The 20,222-nt window shown below is 38.5% G+C and overlaps 1 protein-coding gene across 1 annotated transcript in view; it reads left to right on the top strand.

Moving 5' to 3' along the window:
• Positions 1-9,590, top strand: part of scfd1 (sec1 family domain containing 1) — a 61,706-nt gene extending 52,116 nt beyond the window's left edge. Inside the window, exons 17-25 of the mRNA XM_079573482.1 lie at positions 298-377; positions 527-586; positions 2,278-2,353; positions 3,747-3,800; positions 5,411-5,463; positions 7,107-7,140; positions 7,221-7,286; positions 7,406-7,474; positions 9,421-9,590. Coding sequence (XP_079429608.1) covers positions 298-377; positions 527-586; positions 2,278-2,353; positions 3,747-3,800; positions 5,411-5,463; positions 7,107-7,140; positions 7,221-7,286; positions 7,406-7,474; positions 9,421-9,444 — 516 coding nt within the window. The 3' untranslated portion in view covers positions 9,445-9,590. The remainder of the gene's footprint in view (positions 1-297; positions 378-526; positions 587-2,277; positions 2,354-3,746; positions 3,801-5,410; positions 5,464-7,106; positions 7,141-7,220; positions 7,287-7,405; positions 7,475-9,420) is intronic.
• Positions 9,591-20,222: the final 10,632 nt, after the last annotated feature.

Below are 20,222 nucleotides of genomic sequence, written 5' to 3'. Positions count from 1 at the left end.
CTGTAAACCCCTCCCCCTGTGTTTCAGTCTGACCTGGAGGCTCTTCCGTAAACCCCTCCCTCTGTGTTTCAGTCTGACCTGGAGGCTCTTCTGTAAACTCCTCCCTCTGTGTTTCAGTCTGACCTGGAGGCTCTTCTGTAAACCCCTCCCTCTGTGTTTCAGTCTGACCTGGAGCCTCTTCTGTAAACCCCTCCCTCTGTGTTTCAGTCCGACCTGGAGGCTCTTCTGTAAACTCCTCCCTCTGTGTTTCAGTCTGACCTGGAGTCTCTTCTGTAAACCCCTCCCTCTGTGTTTCAGTCTGACCTGGAGCAGTACTCGAAGGCTCTTCTGGACGCCGGCTGTGATCTCTCTCCGCTCAACTACGTGAAGCAGTGGAAGTGAGTTCTTCTCCTTCGACTTTTCGACTGTGGGGATGGAGCTGAGGACGTTTCTCTGTGAGAGCGAGAAGAACAAACGTCCTCAGCTCCACCAGCCCAGTCCAGTCGACGGTCTGAGGAACATCGTGATCACTTGTTTTTGTTTTCAGGGCCTTCACCAAAATGGCGACTCCGGCGAACTACGGCAACAGCGGCGTCAAACCGATGGGGTGAGGAGTTTGTTTTGTTTATTCCTCCTCAGACGGAGCAGAAGAAGAGGAGGTTCAGACGGAGCAGAGGATGAGGAGCAGAGGAGGAGGAGAGGATGAGGAGCAGAGGATGAGGAGCAGAGGATGAGGAGTTGTTTTGCTCTAGCCCTTTCTTTCGCCGCCGCCGTGTTTTATTGGTGTTGTGTTTCACTCGCTCTCGTAAAAGTGCGACCGCGGCGAAAACTGACTCTCAAATTGGCTCTAAATATTTTAATGAGCTGCGGAGGAAAACACGCGGTTCAGCCCGGGACAGCGCCTCAGCCCGGGACAGCGCCTCAGCCCCGGGACAGAGCCTCAGCCCGGGACAGCGCCTCAGCCCCGGGGACAGCGGTTCAGCCCCGGGACATTTTTTTGTCATTTTTTGTCACATTTTTTGTCAAATTTTTTATCATTTTTTTGTCAAATTTTCATCACATTTTTATCAATTTTTTGTCATTTTTTGTCATTTTTTAATCAATTTTTTGTCATTTTTTGTCATTTTTTTGTCATTTTTTGTCATTTTTTAATCATTTTTTTGTCACATTTTTGCAATTTTTTGTCAAATTTTCATCACATTTTTATCAATTTTTTGTCATTTTTTTTAATCAATTTTTTGCCATTTTTTGTCACATTTTTGAATTTTTTTGTCATTTTTTGTCATTTTTTAATCAATTTTTTGTCATTTTTTGTCACATTTTTGCAATTTTTTTCTGTAAATTTTTTATCACATTTTTGTCATTTTTTTGTCACTTTTTAATCAATTTTTTGTCATTTTTTAATCAATTTTTTGTCATTTTTTAATCAATTTTTTGTCATTTTTTAATCAATTTTTTGTCATTTTTTTTTGTCGCATTTTGGTCATTTTTTTGTCACTTTTTAATCAATTTTTTGTCATTTTTTAGTCATTTTTTTATCACATTTTTGTCACATTTCTGTCATTTTGTCAGCGCCTCAGCCCCGGGACGGCGCCTCAGCCAGTGTTAATTTCATCGACTAAAATATTTAGTCTCAATTTTAGTCACAGTGATATTTTTGACGACTAAAATTGGACTAAAACTAAATTAAAAGTTTCTCATGAGACTAAAATACTAAAAGACTAAAATGTCCAGATATTTGAGTCGACTAAAATAAGACTAAACAAAAATGAAAAGGAGAGACTAAAATCATCCAAACTTGTATTGAGCGTCTGAAAGAGCCTCAGATCATGTTTAAAGGATCAGCTCTGAGCTTTGTTCAAGCTTCATGGGCTTCAGGAGCTTCAGGAGCTTCAGGGGCTTCAGGAGCCTCATGAGCTTCAGGAGCCTCATGAGCTTCAGGAGCCTCATGAGCTCGCCAGTTCAAACACAACCGCAGAGATGACGCTGTTCCATGATCATCTGGAACTGACATCTACAGGAACAGGATTAAATCTGAACTATGGCACATATCGAAGGCCCTCTGGTGGTTTTGGTTTAATGCAGCTTTAATCATTATAAACACTGTGGAGCGTGAGACAAGATGGCGGCCTGATCTTGCTGCTCTCCGACCCCTGTCTCACATCCTCATGAAGACTGTTCCTGATTTGAGCTTTAGCCTCAGCGTGTTTAGTCCGGACTCTGGAACCACCAGAGGCCCCTCCCCTCCCTGAGATGGTTCACACGGCTCTGACAGTGTCTCCTGTGTCTCTGCTGCAGGCTGTTCTCCCGCGTGATGAACTCTGGCTCTCAGTTCGTGATGGAGGGAGTGAAGAACCTGGTCCTGAAGCAGCACGTGAGTCTGGTCCTCCTCGTCCCTGCAGATGTTTGTGTCGTATGAACTGTTTAATGCTTGTGTTTCTGCAGATGTTTGTGTGTCGTATGAATGAACTGTTTAATGCTTGTGTTTCTGCAGATGTTTGTGTCGTATGAACTGTTTAATGCTTGTGTCTCTGCAGATGTTCCTGTGTCGTATGAACTGTTTAATACTTGTGTCTCTGCAGATGTTCCTGTGTCGTATGAACTGTTTAATACTTGTGTTTCTGCAGATGTTCCTGTGTCGTATGAACTGTTTAATACTTGTGTTTCTGCAGATGTTCCTGTGTCGTATGAACTGTTTAATGCTTGTGTTTCTGCAGATGTTCCTGTGTCGTATGAACTGTTTAATGCTTGTGTTTCTGCAGATGTTCCTGTGTCGTATGAACTGTTTAATGCTCGTGTTTCTGCAGATGTTCCTGTGTCGTATGAACTGTTTAATATTTGTGTTTCTGCAGATGTTCCTGTGTCGTATGAACTGTTTAATACTTGTGTTTCTGCAGATGTTTGTGTGTCGTATGAACTGTTTAATACTTGTGTTTCTGCAGATGTTCCTGTGTCGTATGAACTGTTTAATACTTGTGTTTCTGCAGATGTTTGTGTCGTATGAACTGTTTAATGCTTGTGTTTCTGCAGATGTTTGTGTCGTATGAACTGTTTAATACTTGTGTTTCTGCAGATGTTCCTGTGTCGTATGAACTGTTTAATGCTTGTGTTTCTGCAGATGTTCCTGTGTCGTATGAACTGTTTAATGCTTGTGTTTCTGCAGATGTTTGTGTCGTATGAACTGTTTAATACTTGTGTTTCTGCAGATGTTTGTGTCGTATGAACTGTTTAATACTTGTGTTTCTGCAGATGTTTGTGTCGTATGAACTGTTTAATGCTTGTGTTTCTGCAGATGTTTGTGTCGTATGAACTGTTTAATACTTGTGTTTCTGCAGATGTTTGTGTCGTATGAACTGTTTAATGCTTGTGTTTCTGCAGATGTTTGTGTCGTATGAACTGTTTAATACTTGTGTTTCTGCAGATGTTTGTGTCGTATGAACTGTTTAATACTTGTGTTTCTGCAGATGTTTGTGTCGTATGAACTGTTTAATACTTGTGTTTCTGCAGATGTTTGTGTCGTATGAACTGTTTAATGCTTGTGTTTCTGCAGATGTTTGTGTCGTATGAACTGTTTAATACTTGTGTTTCTGCAGATGTTCCTGTGTCGTATGAACTGTTTAATGCTTGTGTTTCTGCAGATGTTTGTGTCGTATGAACTGTTTGATACTTGTGTTTCTGCAGATGTTTGTGTCCTATGAACTGTTTAATGCTCGTGTTTCTGCAGATGTTTGTGTCGTATGAACTGTTTAATGCTTGTGTTTCTGCAGAATTTACCCGTGACTCGGATTCTGGATAATCTGATGGAGATGAAGTCACATCCAGTAAGTGTTTTCCTCAGAGGGTTTAACCTCTTAACTCCCGCCTGAACCGGGAGGAGCTTTCTCCTCACGTCATCACATCTTTTTCCATCATTTTTTTGTTGGGTATTCAACTCATTTTTGTAACTTTTTTCTCATTTTTTTTTCATTTTTTTCTCATTTTTTTCTCATTTTTTTTTACATTTTTCTCACATTTTAGGAATTTTATCGTCATTTTTATTTAGCAATTTTTTGTCATTTTTTGTCACATTTTGTCATTTTTTGGGTCCATTTTTTATCATTTTTTTTTACATTTTTGTCACATTTTTGGAATTTTTTGGTCAAATTTTTATCACAGTTTTGTCATTTTTTTAGCAATTTTTTTTTCAATTTTTGTCAAATTTTCATCACATTTTTGAATTTTTTTGGTCCATTTTTTATCAATTTTTTTTTGACATTTTTGTCACATTTTCAGGCAATTTTTTATGGTAAATGGTCTCAACTTATAAAGCGCTTTTCCACCTACATTAGGCCCTCAAAGCGCTTTACAGCAAGGATCCACTCACCCATTCATGCTCTCATTCACACACCGATGTACGCAGACACTGGAGGCAATGTGGGTGAAGTGTCTTGCCCAAGGACACAACGACAATGTGCACTTTCAGGAGGTGGGATTCGAACCCCCGACCTTCCGATCATAAGACGACCCGCTCTACCATGCCATGGTGGCGATTTCTTTCATTTTTTTGGGTCATTTTTGTCACATTTTTGGAATTTTGTCACAGTTTTGTCATTTTTTTAGCAATTTTTTTGGAATTTTTTTGAATTTTTTTGTCACATTTTTGTCTTTTTTTGTCTTTTTTTTGTCTTTTTTTTGTCTTTTTTTTGTCTTTTTTTTGTCAATTTCTTTTCAATTTCTAGTGACATTTTTTTGACATTTTTGCCACTTTTTCATCAATTTTTCATCACTTTTTTGTCAATGTTTTCTCGCTTTTTTCTCACATTTCCATCATTGTTTTCGTCTCAGTTTTGTTGCTATTTTCACAGCTTTTTTCCCTGAAGCTTTTGGATTGGGGTAAAGCCAAACTGGAGAAAATGTGCTCGGTTCAGGTGGGAGTTAAGGGGTTAAAGGGATATTTAATTTCCTCGTTATCCAGAGCGTTGCTGATTTCTGGAGATATTTTATTTTTTGAGTCATGCAGTAAGTGAAATGAAGCCCTATGTCAAACATCCTGAAACATCCCTTTAAAAGTCCCCAAAGTTTGCCTGAAACACGTCTAATCCCTGAGTCTGACTCTCGAGTGACGGGACGGACTTGAACTCGTGACGCGGCACATTTTTGCGCCGACTCATCCCCCGTGTTTCGGGTTTAGTTTGAGGTTCTCAGCGTCTGGATTTCAGCTCCGGGACAAAGAGCCTTTTGTTTGGAGACACAGGATCACCGTCCGTCCTCCCGCCCCGCTCAGTCCCAGGTCTGAGGCAGAAAACTCGCCGTGCCCCTGAGCAAGACACTCCCGGGCTGTCCCAGGTCTGAAGCAGAAAACGCTGCTCGCCGTGCCCCTGAGCAAGACACTCCCAGGCTGCCTTTCAATCAGTTTGTGTTCGATTTAACTTGTCTCTGTTTTGTGTCAAAGGAAACGGACGATTACAGATACTTCGACCCCAAGATGCTCCGCGGCAGCGAGAGGTACCACTCCCTCAGATCAGTCAGAACATCACATTAATGACAGGATAATGTACAGCAGGAAGAGTGTGAGGGTCAGAGGTTCCACTCCCTCAGATCAGTCAGAACCTCACATTAATGACAGGATAATGTACAGCAGGAAGAGTGTGAGGGTCAGAGGTTCCACTCCCTCACAATCACTCCATACTTTAATCAGAGGTGCAGAGAGAATGGAAACATGCTTTAAGTCGAGGCGCTGGAGGAGAAACACGGATAATAATTAAAAATCCATCCAAGATTCAGGTTATTGTTGAACCAGGAGGAAAAGCTACAGGAAGTTTTGAAACATCAGCATTTTCAGACCAACAAAGTGAAATAATGACCTGAGAAAAGCTCCTTAAAGACGGGGTGTTATGCTTTTTCAGTCACGTAGCACCAGTCTATAGCACAATACAATGTGTCATTTTTTTGTCACATTTTTGTCATTTTTTTGGTCAATTTTTTATACATTTTTTGACATTTTTGTCTTTATTTTTTTTCGTAATTTTTTTTGTCAAATTTTTATTACATTTTTCTAATTTTTCGTCACATTTTGTAAATTTTTTGGAATTTTTTATGGCATTTTTGTCACATTTTGTTGTTTTTTTTGTCACATTTTTATCATTTTTTGGTCAAATTCTTTGTCACATTTTGTCAAATTTTTGGATTTTTTTTGGTCAAATTTTTGTCATTTTTTTTGGTCAAATTTTTATCACATTTTTGTCACATTTTTGTCATTTTTTTTGTCATTTTTGTCAAATTTTGTCATTTTTTTGTCATTTTTGTCTTTTTTTTTTTTTTCGTAATTTTTTTTGTCAAATTTTTATCACATTTTTCTAATTTTTCGTCACATTTTGTCTTTTTTTTGTCAATTTTTTGACATTTTTGTCACATTTTTATCTTTTTTTTGTCAAATTTTTTGTCACATTTTGTCAAATTTTTGGAATTTTTTTTGTCAAATTTTTGTCATTTTTTTGTCAATTTTTTATAAATTTTTTGTCACATTTTTGTAATTTTTTGGTCAAATTTTTATCACATTTTTTGTAATTTTTTTGTCTAATTTTGTCATTTTTTTGTCATTTTTTTGTCCATTTTTTTGTCAATTTTTTGTCACATTTTGTAATTTTTTGGTCCAATTTTTATCACATTTTGTCACATTTTTTGATGACAAACCTTCTGTTGGTCTGTAAATGCAGTAAATTAGAATAACTGCCTTGTATAAAATGTCTCTCTCAAAATGGCTGTAGTGAATGTCTTGAAATTGGCCTCTGTCTCTTTAAGAACCTCTGAGCCTTTAGACACGCCCCCTCCACACGCTGTCTGTGGCATCAGTGGGGAGGGGGTTCTGCTGAGGAGCAGTGGTTGGTCACTCGGCTCGGAGGCGTCTCCAGGAGGTGGGGGCGTTCCTAGGAGGACTCAGGCAAACCTATCCCTAAAATGGCCGCCATCAGAGTTTTTACAGATTACTCAGAAATACGTGAATGTGCCAAGGCAACACTTCAGCCATGTTTTTAATGAGGGAGTGACAGAATAACAGGATGGAAAGCTTGAAAAAGTCCATTTTGCATAATACCCCACTTTAAGTTTGCCGTGATTTCATGTGTCGATCTTCTGCTTTCTGTCTGCAGCTCCATCCCCAGGAACAAGAACCCGTTTCAGGAGGTCAGAGGCTCCGTCTCAGTTAGTCCAGATTTAGTCACTTCTGCGTTTACATTTGTGTTGATGTTGTTGTGTTTGTTCAGGCGATCGTGTTTGTGGTCGGAGGAGGGAACTACGTGGAGTACCAGAACCTCGTGGACTACACCAAGGTCTGTATCGAAAGACCACAGACCACACACAGACCACACACAGACCACACACAGACCACACACAGACCACAGCAGTGACTGATACAGTGACCGATGCAGTGACCGTGTGGTGTTTTCAGTCCAAACAGGGGAAGAAGGTGGTGTACGGCTGCAGTGAGCTCTTCAACGCCTCGCAGTTCATCAAACAGGTACCGACCGGTTCCTCACCTCCAGCCTGAAGGTGTCGCACACACAGGTTTCACCGAAAGGCATTAAAATGGATTCAACTTCGGGAAAAGTGGGAAAATCTGGTTAAAAGTGGAAGAACTCGACAAAATGGGGAAAAAATGAGAAACAATTGAAAGTTTTGGAAGGAAATGGAATAAAGTAGTTTTATTGTTCTGTTTTCTGGTTCTTCTAGACAACAGATATTTCGTTGTCGGAAACAGATGGTTAATGTAACAGCCTTGTATGTCCAGGGGCCGGACTGGGACTGAAACCCTGGACTCTGACCAGCCGGGCCCAAATTAGCGTCATTGTCTAACACCTCATTTGAAAGCTAAGACCCACAAAACTGACCTTTTTCCTCGCGCTGTTGCTGTGGTGTGTCGCCTTTTGTATGTTTTTTTTTTTTTCTTTTTCATTTTTGTCACATTTTTGTTGAATTTTTGTCACATTTTTGTCACATTTTTTGTCACATTTTTGTTGATTTTTTGTCGCATTTTTGTCACATTTTTGTTGATTTTTTGTCGCATTTTTGTCACATTTTTGTTGATTTTTTGTCACATTTTTGTTTAGTTTTTGTCACATTTTTGTTTAGTTTTTGTCACATTTTTGTTTAGTTTTTGTCACATTTTTGTTTAGTTTTTGTCACATTTTTGTTTAGTTTTTGTCACATTTTTGTTTAGTTTTTGTCACATTTTTGTTTAGTTTTTGTCACATTTTTGTTGAATTTTTGTCACATTTTTGTTTAGTTTTTGTCACATTTTTGTTTAGTTTTTGTTGAATCTTTGTCACATTTTTGTCGCATTTTTGTTGAATTTTTGTTGAATTTTTGTTGAATTTTTGTCACATTTTTGTCGCATTTTTGTCACATTTTTGTCGCATTTTTGTCACATTTTTGTCACATTTTTGTCACATTTTTGTTGAATTTTTGTCACATTTTTGTCACATTTTTGTCGCATTTTTGTCACATTTTTGTCGCATTTTTGTCACATTTTTGTTGAATTTTTGTCACATTTTTGTCACATTTTTGTTGATTTTTTGTCACATTTTTGTCACATTTTTGTCACATTTTTGTCACATTTTTGTTGATTTTTTGTCACATTTTTGTCACATTTTTGTTGATTTTTTGTCACATTTTTGTTGAATTTTTGTCACATTTTTGTTGAATTTTTGTTGAATTTTTGTCACATTTTTGTAGAATTTTTGTCACATTTTTGTTTAGTTTTTGTAGAATTTTTGTCACATTTTTGTTGAATTTTTGTCACATTTTTGTTGAATTTTTGTCACATTTTTGTTGAATTTTTGTTGAATTTTTGTCACATTTTTGTCGCATTTTTGTCACATTTTTGTCGCATTTTTGTCGCATTTTTGTCACATTTTTGTCACATTTTTGTCACATTTTTGTTGAATTTTTGTCACATTTTTGTCACATTTTTGTTGATTTTTTGTCACATTTTTGTTGATTTTTTGTCACATTTTTGTTGAATTTTTGTCACATTTTTGTTGAATTTTTGTCACATTTTTGTTTAGTTTTTGTAGAATTTTTGTCACATTTTTGTTGAATTTTTGTCACATTTTTGTCGCATTTTTGTCACATTTTTGTCACATTTTTGTTGAATTTGTAATCATTTTTTCTATCATTTTTTGTTATGTTTTTTTGTCCGTGTTTTTCTCTTTTTCTCGCTATTTTGATGCTTTTCTTTTTAGCTTTTAGATTTGGGTAAAGCTGCGTTGAGGCGGGACTGGTGGCCCCTCTGTGCTCTTCCAGAACGGACATATGGCCCGTCCGCCCCTGTATCTGTGTGTCACAAAATGAAGCCACACGTTCCTGAAATGGAGATGTTTTTTCCTCCTCACTGTGTAAATGTAAACGCTGAAGCCCCGGCAGCGTGAAAACCACTCTAATCCTGCCCCACCTGTGTCTCCTCAGCTCTCGCAGCTCGGACAGAAGTGACGTGCACGCCCCTGGGCCTCACGTGCGCGCCCCTGACCTCACGTGCGCGGCCCTGACCTCACGTGGACGCCCCCCCCTGTGTTTCCGGATCATTCTCATGTAAATGGACTAAAACTGTGTCTGTCTCTTCAGTGTTTCTCCAATAAAAACAAACTTGTACTGTTTAAAGCTGGCTGTGTCCGGGTTGTGTCCGGGAGGGGGGGCGGGGAGGGGGGGGGTTTGTCTATTTACGGAGGAATGTAGGATCACAGGTCGTTACGGCCGCTGCAAATGCTGGAACTTGGGGGAAAAGTAGGAACATTTTTTGGGGAAAAAAGTGAAACATTTTGATTGGAATAAAATGTAAAAATGGGGGAATAAGTGGAAATTTTAGTTTAAACAAAGTGCAAAAATTGGGGGGGAAATTTTTTGACAAAAAAAGTAAAAAAAAAATTAATTAAATTTAATTAAAAAAAAAAATTGCTTGTAAAAATTGTGAAACAAAAAATTGGGTTAAAAGTGGAAATTTTGGTTAAAAAAAAAATTGAGGAATAAAATTAATGGAAAAAATGGTGAAAAAAGTGGAAAGATTTCGGAAAAAGTTGTAAATTTGGGTTAAATAACAGGAAATTGGCATACAAGGTGGACATTTTGATTGAAAAAAAATGGGAACACATTTTAAAAAATTGGGGTAAAACGTGAAAAATTTTGTTTGAAAAAATTAAAATTTTAAAACATTGGAAACAATTGGGTAAAAAGGGGGAAAAATTTGTTATAAAAAATTGAAAATTTGTGGAAATTTTGGTTAAAAAGAAAGTGGGAAAATTGATGAAAAATTGGGGAATAAGTGGAAATTTTAGTTTGAAAATTGTGGGAAAAATGTTTGATTGAAAAAAAAAGTTGAAAAAATAAATAAATTAAAATGTAAAAATTGTGAAACAAAAAATTGGGTTGAAAGTGGAAATGTTGAGGAATAAAATTAATGGAAAAATTGGAGAAAATTTTGGTTAAAAATAAAATAAATTGGGGAAAAATTGAAACATTGGCATACAAGGTGGACATTTTGATTGAAAAAAATGGGAACACATTTTTTAAAAATTGGGGGAAAAAGTGGAAACAATTGGGTAAAAAGGTAATTGGTTATAAAAAATTGAAAATTTGTGAAAGTGAAAATTTTGGTTAAAAAGAAAGTGGGAAAATTGGGGGAAATTGTTGAAAAATTGGGGAAAAGGTGGAAATTTTGGTTGAAAAATTAGAAAAAAATGGAAAAATCAGGGGAAAAAAGTGGGAAAAATTTGCAAAAAAGAAGTGGAAATGTTTGTATATTGCTGTTTTTATTCTATTGTAATTGACACAATTCAGGTTAAACATTTTGTTATTTCCTGCAATGTCAGATTTAATAAACCTAAACCTAAATTTTGGTTAAATAAGTGGGGAAATTGGGGTAAAAAGTGAAACATTTTGGTTTAAAAAACATGTAAATTGTGTTTTAAAAGAGTGTGTAAATTGTGTCCTGGGGGGGGGGGCTGGGGGGGCTGGGGGAGGAATGCTGCGGTAACGGGGCAGATGTGTGAGTAGTTTTGTTTACAGCAGAGAAACTAATGAGAGAATGAGGACGATAAACTTCACCGTTACGAGGCTGATTTACGCAGAATCGTTTAAGGAAATGTTTACGGAGGATTTTGGGATTACAGTCGGTCACGGCCTCTGCAAACGCTAACGAAGGCTCGAAACGTGGACGTGTCGTGTTCGGGAGAATTAAGGCCCGACTTTTCTCTTTTGTAATTTCGTCCCGAGTTAACGAGCTGAAATAATGCGAGGAGACACTGAGCTAAAGTCTGTTACATAACGGCTCAAAGCAGAAACAAGACCTTCCCCCACAGGCTTTAACTTTCCCTCCAGACTCACAATATCACATTATTACATCCAAAATACAAAATCATCCAAAACGGAGTCACACAGATGGATTATGGTTTGAAAACTATATATATTTCAGTTCAATTTAAACCAAACCAGAGTACCCGGAGAGAACATGCAAACTCCACACAGAAAGTCCAGGTGGGAATCGAACCCGGGACTTCCTGCTGTGAAGAACGAACCACTAACCACTGCGCCACCGTGCTGCAGTTATTTCATGTTTTTTATGTTTTTAACGACTTTTTCCCATTAGTTTAGTTTGAACTTTTTCCAAAAGAATTTCCCCATTTTTTCCCTTATTTTTTATACATATATTTTCCCCCTTTTTTCCCCACAATTATTTTCAAAATTTCCTAATTTTTTTCTACAAATTTTTCGCAACATTTTTCCCAATTTAACCTCTTAACTCCCGCCTGAACTTAGAGGAGCTTTTTCCTCACGTCATCAGGTTTTTTTTCCATCATTTTTTTGTTGGGAATTCAACTCATTTCTGTCATTTTTTTCGTCAATTTTGTATCAAATTTTTGTCACTTTTTTTTCCAAATTTTTGTAATTTTTTTGTAATTTTTTTGTCACATTTTGTCTTTTTTTTGTAAATTTTTTAAATACATTTTTTGTAATTTTTTATCAAATTTTTGTCAATTTCTTGTGACATTTTTGTCACATTTCCATCATTGTTTTCGTCTCAGTTTTGTTGCTTTTTTCCAGAAGCTTTTGGATTGGGGTAAAGCCAAACTGGAGAAAATGTGCTCGGTTCAGGTGGGAGTTAAGGGGTTAAAAGAATATATATTTTTCTACACATTTTTCAGTTTTCTTCCTACTCCTTCACATTTTTTTATTTTTACTTTTTCCTCAATTGTTTTTACCTAATTTTCCATATACTTGTATGTTTTGCCCGACTCTTTCCCATTTTGTTTTAACTTTTCCCAATTCTTGTTCCAAATTTTTCCAAAAAATGTTCCTTTTTTCCCCAATTTTATAATATTTTTTTTTAGTTTTCCCATTTTCCCCCAATTAGTTTCAAATTTTCCCCCATATAAACTCATTTTTATTTGACCTAATTGTCCATATATATATATGAGATAAACGGTCAGAGTAAATGTTCTGAACCTGTCAGGACCAGATGTTCTACAGGAACATCTGGTCTCCGCCTCAAACATCTGAGTCCACCTGTCTTTAATAACTGTGTCAAAGGTGCGCTGCTCAAAGGCACAGGCGTCAGCAGGTCCCGGGTCAGCGCTGGGTCTCGGGTTCGACTCCGGTTCTGGACGTGACTTGGAGGAGTTTCTTCTGAGTTCCTGGAGTTTGACCTTTGACCTGAGGTTTGTGCAGGAGCTCGGAGCGTTTTTCAGCCTCTGGACAAACGTTTCTGTGAATCAAACCTGATCCGTCTGAAGAACCGGGACTAAACCAGGACTAAACCGGGACTAAACCAGGACTAACCATCGTAAACAGCCCAGAGTTTCAAATGGAGGTTGGAGACGCTACAGGCGTTTTTCAGGTTTTGGGCCAAATTGTTTTTTGAACATATAAACTTTCACCTGGAAACAAAAAACATCCCTAATCTTCACAATAACAGGTTTAAATATTGCGCTGATTAAATGTTCCCCCATAGACTTCAATGGGAGAACGGCCTTTTTCTCCAAACACATGTTCCTCTCATTGTGGCGACACTTTCTCCACGTCAGCCGCTCCTAAAGACTTTAGTCTGAACAATATTTAAATATTTTTTTCAGAGGGATTTTTAAACATCTAATTCTTAGCCTGATTTATTGAGTTTTTAATGTCAAGTGGGGAAATTTTAGGAATAAAGTGGAAAATTTAGTCTGAACAAAGTGCAAAAATTGGGGGGGGGGAAATTTTGATTGAAAAAGAAAGTTTAATTTAAAAATTGTGAAACCAAAAATTGGGTTAAAAGTGGAAATTTTGGTTAAAAAAAAATGGAGGAATAAATATGATGGAAAAAAATGGTGAAAAAAGTGGAAAGATTTTGGAAAAAGTGGAAAATTTGGGTTAAAAATAAGAAAATTGGGGAAATGTTTTAAAAATTGGCATTCAAGGTGGACATTTTGATTAAAAAAATGGGAACACATTTTTAAAAATTTGGGGAAAACGTGAAAAATTTTGTTTGAAATTTTTTTTTTTTTTTAAAGTGAAAAGTGGAAGCAATTGGGTAAAAAGGGAAAAAGTTTGGTTATAAAAAATGGAAAATTGTTGAAAAAGGTGGAAATTTTGGTTGAAAAAAATTAGAATAATTGGGGAAAAAGTGGGAAAAATTTGCAAAAAAGAAGTGGAAATGTTGGTTAAATAAGTAGGGAAATTGGGGTAAAAAGTGAAACATTTTGGTAAAAAAAAAAAAATAAGGAGAAAATTCAATTTTTTATAGATTTTTCCGCTAAAAGAAATCCCCTCTGAAAAAGTCTTGGTGACTGATTTATTAATAAAATAAACCCATGCATTTAAATGTAGCTAAATCTGTTATTCAGATTTTGTCGCCGAAAAAATGGCAAATTAAACAAAAATAAGACAAAAATTAAACAAAAATGTGACAAAAATTAAACAAAAAAATGCAAATTTGGGGATTTTTTTGGGGTCTGAGGCGTCTGATGTTCCTGCGGTGATGGTGAAGGTCCTCGAGCTGGTTTTCCGAGTCTCGCTAAAGGAACAGGCCGAGGTTCTTCCACACTGAGATCTTACCTGAGCTTAGACCAGTTGATCCGCACCTGTCTGGACCAAAGATGTTGTTAGCATTTGGCCTCTCCCGGTGTGTTCCTAAAGCTCTAAACGGGGGTGAAGTTAGAAGTGACTACACTGCAAAAAGTGCCCTACTAAAAACAAGGGAAAAAATCTTAAAATAATAAGTTTTGTTTTGTTTTAAGGAAAAAATTCTGCCAATGGGGTCGGCATTTTTTTCTTGCTAAGAATTCTTATTTCTAGAATATTTTTCTCATCATAAAACAAAAAAGACTAAATTTGAGCAAATAAAAAGCTAGATTTAAGCAAAATGTCCTCAGAAAATGGAATAATTTAAGGAAAACATTCTTATTTAGTGAAAAATTGTGGATATTTTATTTAAATGTTGCTTGATTTAAGTAAAATGTTCTAAATAAATACTAATATTTAAGGAAAGTATTGCCGCGCCCTTCGAGCTGTGAAGCTGAGGCTCTAACCACTGTGCCACCGAGCCGCCACTTTAAAGACTGGAATGTATTTTCTCTCTGTGAGAATCAGTTCTGACATTAAGAGTTGTTGTGATCTTAAAATTTCTTAAAATAAGAAAAATATTCTTTGTCTAAAACTGAAGAAGATTCAAAAAGTTTTTCTTTCTTGTTACAAGAAAAATTAGCATGTTTTTAGCAAATAAATCCGAACAAGAAATGGCCAGATTTTATTTCCTAAAACATTATTACTTTTTATGGAAAAAACAAGAACTTATTTCTTAAAGTAAGACATTATTTTACTTGCTTAGAATCCACTTTTTGCAGTGTGAGCTCTTCCAAAGACCAGCAGGTGCGGATCAGCTGGTCTAAGCTCAGGTAAGATCTCAGATGGAAGAACTGAGGCCTGTTCCTTTAACAGCGAGCATTAATCCATCAGCACACGGGTGATGGAACGTCCTTCAGAACCGCTCAGATGTTAGAAGTAATGGATGAAACGAGTGTGTGTGATGTTCTGCAGGAGCTCCTGGTTCATGAGCAGAGTCTGTTTTGTCGAATCCGCTTCACAAACAGGTGAAGTTTGGGCCCAGACCTGGTGTTTACAGACCCGGTCCAGGCTCGTCAGCTCCAGCACAAGCTCCTCTTTGTTCCCCCTGAACCAAAACATCTCAGAGTTTGTGGACGAAGCGGATCTAATGGAAAGACTTTGGCTGAAAGTGAAGTTTAATAACTGGCTTTTTCTTGGCCTCGCGCTTTGTTTCGTCTGAGTTTTGTCAGAAGGAACGTGAAGTCTTCAGGGGCAGAGCTCGCTCCTGCCGCACGAATGTGTAACGGACCCACAGCTGACAGAAGGTCTGACAGAAGGTCTGACAGAAGGTCCAAGCGCCTCTAGGACCAGGCCTTTATTGGAACCAGGCCACAATTAGAGACAGGCCTTTATTTCTATTTGAGCAAAACGGACGACCAGGAAAACGAAGAAAAACGAGATTTGTGTCCATTTGCACCTAAAATATGAGGTTCATTTATTAATGAACATTTCAAACCCTCTCCCAGCGGCTGGAACATTGACGCCTTTTATTTTGTCGGGACAACAGGAAGTGTTTCGTTGCTGTTAGCGGAGCTTTGACATCAGTGTCACTGCAGGTTTCTGTTTCGTTTTTACCGGACCGGATTATTTGTTGTTATCTTGTGTAAAAGGCGAGTTTAGACGGAGCGTTTGTGTTTGTGATCGATCATGAGACTGACCCGAGAGAAGACGAGACGCTCGCGCTGATGGGAGGAGTTATTTTGAGGCGTGGGACTGACCTGCACACGGAGCAGCTGGACGTGCTTTGAAGACGCGATGGAGACTTTATTAAAACCCTGGAGGGTCACACGACATTTGCCCTGTTTCCAAATATGGTCACAGGAGGTTTGAAAAGTGGCTAAATCTGTGTCAAAGTTACGCTGGGATCAGCTCCTCCGCAGCGTCGCCCTCGGCCCGGGTTCAGTTTGTTACTTCCTGTACGTGAGTTTTCTTTACACCAGTATGAGACAAACTCCTAACATGGGGAATATTTCTACTGCTATAGTTTCTAATAAAAGCCCCGGCCTGTTTTAGAGACCGGCTTTAATTTCTGTGTTGGAGACCCGGCCCCTGTTAGACCCGGCCTCTGTTAGACCCGGCCTCTGTCGGAGACCCGGCCTCTGTCGGAGACCCGGCCTCTAATGGAACACAGGCCAGTATTAGATAATTTCCGGTCTGCAACACCTTGAAGGACCTGGAGAAAACCCTGGTCAGTTTATCTGAACACAGTCACTTTTTAAAGGTTCATGACGACAAACGAAGAAAGTTCAATATGAAGAGGAACTATGACGTCCTTTTTTTCTCATCAAAATCTGCTTTGACATTTTCAAAACCAACATTCCTTTATCTGCTAAAACAAGATGCTCTGGGCTCCTCACACTGAAGTACCGTTTGAGCCGGTTCCTCTCGTTCCTCACGGTGATGAGATGTTCTCTCAGTTTACATGTTTGTGTCTGAGACGTGACCTCATGTTGGTGATATTAAACCTCAGATCTCCAGGATCTCCCCGGGGTCCGTCTGACTGACCTGCATAAACAAAGAGCAGGATCCTGTTCCCTCTGAGGTCCTGAGGCGGAGCCACTGACGTCAGATCTTCAGGTTTCTCCAGGTTCTTTAGTCTCAGGTCCAGGTCCTGAGGACGGACTGACAGATCTGGGTCCAGGTCCTGACGTGACCTCAGCCTCAGAGCCTCAGAGCCTCTGTCTCCTCCTCTCTCTGGTTTCTCTGGTTTCTCTGGTTTCTCGGTCTCTGAGGCTCAGTTTCTCCCTGAAGGAGCTTCTCCTGCTTCTGTCTGAGCCTCCGTGGCCTCCAGCCGAGCTCCTCACAAACATCTCTGTCCAAACAGGTCAGACGATACAGAGATGAAAGACGATCAGAGACACTGAGCAGAAGAAACGAGGAACAAGGCTTTAAAACCCAGACTTTAACCTCTTAACTCCCACCTGAACGGATCCCATTTTCTCCAGTCTGGCTTTACCCCAATCAAAAAGCACCAAAACAGCCACAAAAAATGAGAAGAAAACAAGGATGTAAACGCAGCAGAAATGTGACAAAAATTCAATTAAAAAATTACAAAAATTAAACAAAAAAGTGACAAAAAAAAACAACAACACAGTGTTACACAGTGTTACACAGTGTTGACAGAATGCATTGGGTTCAGGCGGGTGGTTAGAGGTTAACAGCACATTCTCCAGTTCAGCTTTACCCAAATCTAAAGCTGTTTACGTCCTGTTTTCAGCTCTTTGAAAAGCCTTTAGATTTGAGTAAAGTATAATGATAATGTGGGGGGGACAAGGTGAACAAACAAAGTCTGTGATCTAACATCTCTCTGTAACAGCTGGACTTTTCCACGTGAAGTCCAGGGTCTCCTCCTCGGCTCGGGTGGACATGACTGAGGTCACGTGACCGTCTCATTCAGGGGAATCTTCTGTGTCACATGATCGCCCGCTCTGCCCCTCTGTGGTCTCTCTCTCTCTCTCCTGGCTCCGCCCCTCTGATGACATCACAATATAAAACCTGCTCGGACCTCTCTCTCTCCTCAGTCCAGTTTCAGACTCGGATTAAACCAGGACCAAAACCAGGACCAGCCCCGGACTTAGACCTGAGACCGAGGAGGAGCCGTCACAGAGGAGCCGTCACTGAGACCCAGGAGCCGTCACTGAGACCCAGGAGACCCAGGAGGAGCCGTCACTGAGACCCAGGAGCCGTCACAGGTGAGAGCAGCTGCATAATCAGTTTTACTTCCCAGTTTTTGGTGCTGAAAATGTAAACTGGGCTTTTCTGCTCAGTCAAAACAAACATTATCTTTTAAAGCCGAGATTCCCGACTTTTTCTTGTTGTAAAAATGATTTTGCCTCCGGAGAGTTTGCTGTAAACACTGCAAAAAAACTAGATCTCGTTGAATCGTCTTCGCCCAGTTTTTATTGGTCGATGGAAGAAAAGTAGAATCTAAATGATCAAACCTTTTCATTTCTCTCAGTACAAATCAACAACGAGGAACGAGAGCAAACAAAAACAGCTTTTTTGACTCAAACCAAACTCACGACCACTGTTTGAACTGTTCACATAAAAACAGAACCAAACACTGTTACAAGAACGCTCTGTTTCCTGTAAGATCCTACAAAGCGAGTCCCAAAGCCACCGTTCATGTAGTTCTTTCAGTTTCCAGTGTCAAATATCACCATACTACCTGTTTTCATGACATAAGGCTCATTACTACACGTGTTATGCTCCGGGTTCTTGTTGTCATGACCAGGCTCAACACAATGTTCATGTGCATTGTTCTTATTTATATATATTTTATTATGTAGATCAGGGGAGGCAGGTTTTCTTTATTGTAAACAGAGCGAGGGCTGAAGGTGCTGATTATTGACCCAAAGTAAAGCACAACACTGGAAACATCACCGTCTTTAATGAGATAAACTTAAAATTAAAGTTCTTCTAGGTTGAATTTGAGTCGGTTTGAACTGATCCAAGACACAAATGCTAAAGCGCCGACGGAACAAGAATAAAACCCACTTCAAATCAGACAAATCATTGTTTTTCACTTGAAATTATCTGAAATAACCTCTTAACTCCCGCCTGAACCGAGAGGATCTTTTTCCTCACGTCATCACATTTTTTTTCCATCATTTTTTCATTGGGCATTCAACTCATTTTTGTAACTTTTTTGTCATTTTTTTGGTCATTTTTTGTTACATTTTTGTTATTTTTTAGCACATTTTTGTCCATTTTTAGAAAAAAAAATTTGGTCAAATTTTGATCGTATTTTTGCCATTTTTTCGTCAAATTTTTATAATTTTTTTGTCATTTTGTTACATTTTGGTCACATTTTTGTCATTTTTTCGTTATTTTTTTAGCCCATTTTTGACAATTTAGTAACATATTTTTGCAATTTTTCTGTCACTTTTTCATCAATTTTTCGTCACTTTTTTGTCACATTTCCATCCTTGTTTTCGTCTCAGTTCTGTCTCTATTTTCACAGCTTTTTTTCCAGAAGCTTTTGGATTGGGGTAAAGCCAAACTGGAGAAAATGTGCTCGGTTCAGGTGGAACTGTCAGAACTGTCAGTTACAAAACGTCTCCATGGCTACAAGGGTGCAAGAACAAGAAGTTCTTGCGTCTTGTGAAGCATGAATGAACCTTAAATCTAAGGATTGAGTAGATTTGGTTTTACATTAGATTAAACCTCTAGTCGTCGTTTTTCTCTTAATAAAGATAATTTTGTGTCATTTCAAGTGAAAAACAGTTGATTTGAAGTGGGTTTTATTCTTGTTCCGTTGGTGCTACAGCATTTGTGTCTCGGATTAGTTCAAACCGACTCAAATTCAACATAGAAGAACTTTTATTTAAGCCATATTAAGTTTATCTCATTTAAGACGGTCATGTTTCCAGTGTTGAGCTTTACTTTGGGCGAATAATCAGCGGCTTCGGCCCCCCCTGGTTTAAATCCTCAAAGCTGCCTCAGAGAGGGCGGAGCCAGAGCCAAACTATTTACTCAAGAAAGAGTAAAGAAGAATCTTGAAAAATGTTACTTGACCTGATGCTCCGGAGAGGGTTTGTTCCTCCACACATGAGGTCGTGTGTTCCTCCCAAACTGTTTAACTTTGGGTTCATCAGTCCACACGTGTTTCAGTCGTGCTGAGGAGCATCAAGAGCTCTTTCACAAACCAAAGTTGAACAGTTTGGGAGGAACACACGACCTCATGTGTGGAGGAGCAAACCAGGAGCATCAGGGCCTGGACAAGGTGACGTCATAAGTAAGTGAACCTCTGTATTAAATACCTGCTGATCCTTCTTTCCTGTAGATCAGACGTTCACAACAGATCCAGGGGGTGCACTTACTTATTCCACACTGTCCTGTGAATGTTGACATGTTACGGCCAAAACAAATATGATCAAATGTAAATGTTTGGGTGGGATTAGTTTAACCTCTTAACTCCCGCCTGAACCGAGAGCATTTTCTCCAGTTCAGCTTTACCCAAATCCTGTAGGCCAGAGTCACGCCTCATTTGAAAGGTAAGATCTACAAAACTCATCTAAATGGATCTTTTTCCTCACGTCATCAACTCATTTTTGTAACTTTTTTGTCATTTTTTTAAAATTTTTGGTCATTTTTTGGTCACATTTTTCGTTATTTTTTTCTTTTTCTTTTTTGTT

The sequence above is a fragment of the Gobius niger genome (assembly GCF_951799975.1).
Source record: "Gobius niger genome assembly, chromosome: 16".
NCBI lineage: Eukaryota > Metazoa > Chordata > Actinopteri > Gobiiformes > Gobiidae > Gobius > Gobius niger.
The sequence above is the reverse complement of the archived record's forward strand: the minus strand, read 5'-3'. Positions and strand labels throughout refer to the sequence as shown.